Here is a 7,129-nt window from a genome sequence, read left to right on the forward strand (position 1 = left end):
AATAAAAAATCAAAATAAATAAGCTTATAAAGAGACAGCGTCCCTCCACAGCCCACTTCAATATAAACTCATTTCAGAGAAACAGAGGCGATGACAATGGTGGTCTTCTTCCTAGATAATGAGCAGCAATCAACATGCTCAGGCAATCTTTCCTTGAAGAAACTCACCTGTTACCTGTTCATTCCAACCCGAGATGCTTTACGGGCTCCGGGTCTGGCTCGATATAATTCTGTGTTCTTCTTCACAGAGATGCATTGAGAGCATTTGTTATGGATGGAGAAGAATCAACATCAACTTTTGATTGGGTTGGTTCTCTATCCAACTACTTTCTTAATGAGCACAGAGGTTTTTGAACACAGATCCAGTTAGCAAAAGGATCGGCACCAGCTTTCAGTTCGGAACAATTTGATTTGGCTTTCTTTAGTTTAGGGGAAAGCACATATGAAACAAAACATGAGGTTCTCCAGACTACCGAAGAGTTGCAGAAGCCAATGTACAAACCATCTACGACAATACATGAATCCAGAATTAGCTCGTCTTAAAAGTGCAGATGTTCGAACGAATAATCAAGTAACTCTCTTCAACGTTTCACCTATTTCGAGCAGTGGTGCGCAAGAAAATTCACAGACTTTGGTCCTCCTTTCATGTGACTATGAAAGCGAAAACTACTTAATGACAGAAAAATCATTTGAGATCCAAAGGTCCTACTCGAGATCGAATCCCGAATGGTTAACACATGCAGAGACCTGGGTTTTCCATCAACCTAATCCTGCAACATGAACAAATTCTATGGAATAGGCCAGAGGACAATCCTTAAAACCTACTCTCTACCAACAATGTGCAGCCCATTTAATAGAATTTTGAATGTCTTCTCATTCATCAGTTTATCCCTCTTCTTCAACTCATCGAGCAAATCAAATGCTTCACCATCCTGTCCTTCCCGACACAATCCTTCTAACAGAGTTCGGTAAGTAAGCAAATCAGGTGACATGGAATTACTCAACATGTCAAAACAAACCTCAACAGCTTCCTTGAATCTGCGCTCCATTGCTAAACTACAAATCAAAATCATACAAGTACTGCTACTAGGAAACAAGCCTTTAACTCTCATTTCCTTGTAAAAATCCAACCCTTGTGCAACCCTTCCTTTCTCACACAACCCTTTTGCAATGTAGCCATAAGTATAAGTATTCGGTTCGCAACCATACAACCCCATTTCCCGAAAAACCCGTATCGCTTCATCAACTTCAAGACACTTAGAATAAGCTTTAATGATCATGTTCATCACAAACGTATCCGGAATCACGCCAGAGGCTTTCATTTGCTTGGTTAACGACCGAACCGCATGTAAATACACATAACAGACATTCAACTTATTGAATCTCCTAAGCAGTGAATTGAACAGCATCGCATAAGTTTCAAGATTAGGTTTGCAGTCATCAGATCTCCACATTTTCTTGTACACATCAAAAGCTCGATTAAAAAGAAATTTCCGGCCACAGCAAAACCTAATTACAGAATTATAAAGCGGCACACTCATTTCACAAGCACCAGCAAGTACCTCTTCGACTAGGGTTTCCGCGAGGTGGTACCTCCGGCAGGAGATTAGGGTTTTGATAATCGTTAGATAGGTTAGATCGTTGTGTTTGTAGCCACGCTGCTGCGCCGTCCATCGGAAGAGGTCGAGGGCGAGATCGGGGTCGGATTGGGCGCGCAGAGCCTCGTCGACGTCCGAATGGGAGAAGCCGGGCTTGAGCTTTTGGACCCAGCTTTCAAATTGCTTCTCGAGAGGAGTTTGAGACCGGATTCTTGGAATTGGGAGGTCCAAATTTTCAGTGGGCGATGACGGCGAGCAGAGAAAACGGCGGTGGAGAGTGATTAGAAGAACGGGATTCTGTATTGAGCGGTGGGGGGGAAAAGATTGAAATGGTGATGAAAGGTGATTGCATATGCGTGAAGATGAGAGGAGAGGGCGGCGGAGCAATTTCCCGAGCATCGTGTGGCGGCGGGCCTGCTTGAAGCTAACAAAGAAATGGAGGATGTACTGAGAGAAGGGGCAATGGGTCGTGGGCTTTGTGTTAATTGGATAGACAGCTGAAAAAAATAGGGAAATACGGGCTTTGATCCATTACAAGTAATGAACTTTTCGGGTTGTATTGGGTCGGGTCGAATAATTTAAAGTATCAAATTTTGATTAGTACCTTAAAAGTATTTAAATATTTCTCCGGTGTTTAGAAAATAGATTGAGTACCATGTCATTTGATCATCCTCGAGAGATCAAACATTATTCTTAAAAATAATTTTACATTTTTTGAATAAATTTTAATAAATATAATTAAAATATCGATTAATTTGGGTCAATGATAAACTTTTCAAATACTAAAGGTTCAATGTCAATTGAATTTTCTTATTTTTAAGTCAATATATGAATGAAAATTTAAAATTATATTCAATATCATATTTTCAAATTATGAAAAGTTATATTTAAAAAGCTTCAGAAACTAACAGTTTCTAAGGTTGATGTATCTTAAAAGTAAATATTTGATGAAATATAATTAAAACAAATGTAGGTATAAGTAAAATAGATATTTTTTAAAATCGAGATTGGTTGGATGCAACTCAAATTAATTTCAAGAGAGTTCACAAACAAATTTATCTCACAAAAATTTCAAAAATTTTCAAACCCAAACTCAACTTAAATGGTTTTTTCTTTTCTTATTTATTTTTATTTTTTATTTTTTGATATCCGTGAGTGAGTTTCATGCTACTCAAATTTTCTTGAATTTCATCACCTTACTTCTACTTCATACCTCGCACATTTTTTATTTGATACTTTCACTTTCTGACATACGAGAAAAAAGTATTTTTTGGGTACAAAATACAAGTTTTGAAATTTGGGCCAATTACCTAAACCCAAAATCTTTCTGGATCATTTTGGTAAAGTTTCCCAAAATATGTCACATTTTGGAAAGAAGATTCTTTTGAAAGTAGAATACTTTCCAGCATAAAGTTCAAAGAATCAATTTTTACTTCATAAAGTTCTTTAAACCTTTTAACTCCTTTTATATATATAACCTCAATAGTTAGTTCTCCGCTCTAAAATGCTTTCCAGCAATTTAGTACTTAAATTAGTTTGTAACGATTTAGTCTTTGTATTTTCACTAAAGTAATTATATAGTCCCTGAACTTTAGCTTGTAACGACTTAGTCTCTATAGTTTAAAATTTGTAACAATTTAGTCCCTATCGTAAAAAAAAATTATTAAAATTAAGTGTCAAATTTTATCATATAACAATTTAATCTTTATAATTTATAAACATATTTGGTCCCTCTTTATTTATCCATCCATCCGTATATATAAGAAACTCAACAAAAAAGTTTCACGATAAAGATTAAATTGTTACAAACTTTAAATTACAATGACTAAATTGTTACCTATTAAAATTCAAGAACTAAATTGTTACTAATTTGAAAGTATAGGGATTAAATCGTTACAAACTCAAGTTCAATAACTAAATTGTTATTTTAGCGAACTACAAGGACCAAAAGTATTTTTTCCTCAAAATATATCCATTTTCAAATTTGTTTTAAATACTTTTTAAATTTTTAAATATATATTTAAAATATTATCAATTTTAAATTAACCGTTAGAGTAAAACAGTTATTATTAAAAAAATTGTTTTTACTACATTACCATTAAAAATAATTAAAAGTTTTCGAAAGGTTAAGTGAAGCCTTAGCCTGGTGAATAAGACACCTATTACCATCGTAAAGTTGATAATGTCATTCATAAAAACAATGACGAAGAGAAGTTATATATATTTGTTTTTCTTTTGATTTAATAATTGTCTTAAAAAGATGAACCCTAACCTTAAAAAAGATATAAAAAAAAAAGAATTTTTAACCAAATTAATAAATTTGCTAATTTTAGTGAATTAATAATTTATAACAAACGTCATACTTGAGGGTGGTTGGGTATATTTGTACTTTTCTTTAGCGTGCATTGGATACTGTAAAAAACAGAATATCTATTTTTTTTATTATTCTTGTTTTAAAGGAGGGAATTTTTTTTACCTTTTCTATTTGTTTTTTAAATAATAATAATAAAAAATGGCATTAGAAACTTCGCAGCAACGCAGTTCCAAAACCTTAATTCCAGGCCACATGTCTCGCTCCCCGTAAAATAATAATAAATAAATCCAATAATTTAATAAATTAATAATAATTTTACTACAATATTTAAAAGAAAAAAAGTATTAGCCTTGAAACCGTCGAAACTCGAGAAAGGAAGTTGGAGACTTCGAGTCCGGGGATTGTATTAATGAAATTTTAGGAATAAAATACATTAATTTAATTAAAAGGGTAAAAAAGTAAAATAGGCAAAATATGTTTAATGCCCAAATTAGAGTTTAAATGATTAGAACCATTTTAAGGTTGGATAGGGTAAGTTGAGCTAGAGAAATGACCGAATTGGACCTAATTAGGCCGAATTGTTTTGCAATTTTAGATGACATTAAATACGAATGGGCAAATATGTCAAATTCATACGCTATTTAATTGAAAGAGATCGTTGAGGAGGGGTGTCTTGGACAAAGATATCAACTTTTCGCACTATTGAATTGGAAGAAAATGTGTTAGGACGAATGTTTGGATAAATAAAGCCAATAAGAGATGTAATCAAGAAAATACTTCGAGGAAAGTAATTTCACCGATAGATGTGAGAATATAGTACTTGCTAAGTTGAATCAGATCTATTGTCTTGAGAGACGCCTTATCTGACCATATATCTCTGATAGAAACACAACTCTATAAATTTAATGAAATCATTTACTAAAAGGCATATTTCAATCTCCAAAAGGAACGCGTCTCTTAAAAAGACGTTCACTTTACTTAAGTGGGCAACGATGATTCCTCCCATTCCACATTCTCCTCTCCTCTATCTTCCTCTCTGTCTATGACGTTTCTTCCATTTCTTCTTCATCTTCCATAGCACCTCGACTAGCTCTTCCTACGTTATTTTGACAACTCTCAAATCTTTGATTGTAGATCTCAATTCCACAATAATCTTTTTTATTTTGTATTGGATGACATCAAAATTTATTAACTAAATGAAATAATTTTAATTGGACGCAGTTAAGCCAAGCTCCTAGAAATTCTAGAGGGCCTCAACAAAGATATCAAATCTCGAATGCTATTAAATTAGATATTAATTTAGACAATGATGTCAACTTTGAACCTCATTGTATTAAAACAGAATAGATTGTTTAAAATGTGTGTTTGGGTAAATAAAATCGAGAGGCGAGAGGGGTGTAGTTAGGGAGATCATTCTCTCGAACAAAGTAACTTAGCCAATAAAAAACAAGAATCTAAAAATAAATAGTTGATATTGTGAATTGTTTAGTAATGTTTACTTAAGACAAAACAGCGTTGGATACTGAAGCAGCCGCGGGCGCCGAGGCGCTGTAGCTACAAAGGAAAGGTGAGAAAGGCAAGTCTGTGGTTGCAGAAAAGAAATTAAAGTGACAGACGGTCACCGTTCACTTTTCAACGGCTAAATTCTCTCTTGTCCCCAAATTGCCCTTTCCCTTCTCACTGCCCTACTTTTTAAAGGCCCCCTTCCTTTTTCAAAGTACTAAAATGCCCCAAATCTTTAAAAACAAAAATCTCAAATAGTCAAGATTTCCATGTCTGAAAATGGGGAAATAATTGTATTTACTTTGTAAGATTTGTTGCTATTAACTATAGGACAATACTTCAAAATAAAATATGGTTGATTATATTTGGTTTTTGAAAGTTGATTGGTTTGTTTTAATTTTATTCCTCATATTTGTTTATTAGTATAATACTTAGAGCGGAGATTCAAACTGCTTTTAAAGTTTCAATTTTACTATTGAGCTTTTAATTTATTTTATAGACAAAATTACAATCAAGGCGATGGAAGCAAAAAAGAAAAAGAGAAAAAAAATTACTATGCATTTATTTTTTTATTTTTTTAGTACAATAAATATTGGGATGGAAGATTGAACCTCCAACCTTTAGAAAAAGAGAAGGATGTCTTAATCACTGAATCAATGTCAGTTCGCGGTAATTAATTAAATAATACAATTATCTTTAATAATTCTACCAAACTATAGTTCGAGAAATTATTAAAAGGGTAACACAATGCAGTTGTCAAACCTACACTAATTAGATATAAAACCACGTTTCAATTTTTTTTCTCATATGTTACATCTAAATCAATAATAAAAACATGTTAAATAATTTCTTACATTTATGATGCTTTTGTTAAAAATAGAAAATAAAAATAAATAGAGAGTAAAATTGATTTGTATTATTATATTTGAGAGAGTCGATTTTAATCTTAATTTTTAATTTCATAAAATTTAATAATAAATTTAAATCACAAAAATACTCAAACTCAACTATTAAAGTTTTTAAAAACCTAAATACCTCGAGATATTCTCACTCAACCACACAAATGCTAAAAACTAATCATAAATCAACTAGAGTTAAAAACTTATAACTCACCAAGGTACTTGTTGATGCTCGATTCTGGTCAAGGTGACACCACCACAACAACAATCCTACATCTATTGGCAACACGCAAATAAAATCTTGCACGTGATCGCCTACGTACACTTGGTATCACCTCTCACGCGTATTACACTCTGAAACTTAAATTAGAATTAAGTCCAAGCTAATATTGAATTGGATTTAGATTGCTTATCTTTGACAAGATGAGACTCTGCCTTTTAATTTTGTACGAGAGATTGCCAGTACAACTGCCATACCTATCACGCGTATTACATGATGTTGCGCTTGAGAGTATTATTTATTTATTTATTATTATCATTTTTTTGACAGCCCATAAGAATATTAACTAAACCTAATACTCCAATTAATTAAATGACATAGAAAACCAAACAAAAAATAGAACTTTCTTCCACAAAAAAGCTAACACTGAAACAGCGTAAATAAATATCCAGTCTGCCAAATTTTTAACTTTGTGTGCTTTTACATCATCCCCCTTCAGGATAGATTCTTTGTGCACATGGGCCTCTTTCCTCTCTTTCTTTATTATTATTATTATTTAAATTAATTTATTTTATTTATTTATTTGCCCGAACGAA

The 7,129-nt window shown here is 32.7% G+C and overlaps 1 protein-coding gene across 1 annotated transcript; it reads right to left on the reverse strand.

Annotated features, from left to right (window-relative positions):
* LOC111024295 (Tetratricopeptide repeat (TPR)-like superfamily protein) lies at nucleotides 1-2,104 on the reverse strand. Its single transcript, XM_022301943.2, has one exon. The coding sequence runs from the start codon at nucleotides 1,994-1,996 to the stop codon at nucleotides 821-823; it is 1,176 nt and encodes a 391-aa protein (XP_022157635.1). The 5' UTR covers nucleotides 1,997-2,104; the 3' UTR covers nucleotides 1-820.
* Between the last annotated feature and the right edge of the window lie 5,025 nt (nucleotides 2,105-7,129).

Source organism: Momordica charantia (genome assembly GCF_013281855.1).
Source record: "Momordica charantia cultivar OHB3-1 chromosome 6 unlocalized genomic scaffold, Mcharantia_2.0 BLBB01000006.1, whole genome shotgun sequence".
NCBI lineage: Eukaryota > Viridiplantae > Streptophyta > Magnoliopsida > Cucurbitales > Cucurbitaceae > Momordica > Momordica charantia.

Excerpts from the sequence above, each read along its gene's own strand:
- LOC111024295 (XM_022301943.2), bottom strand. The coding sequence starts at position 1,996 with ATGCTCGGGAAATTGCTCCGCCGCCCTCTCCTCTCATCTTCACGCATA.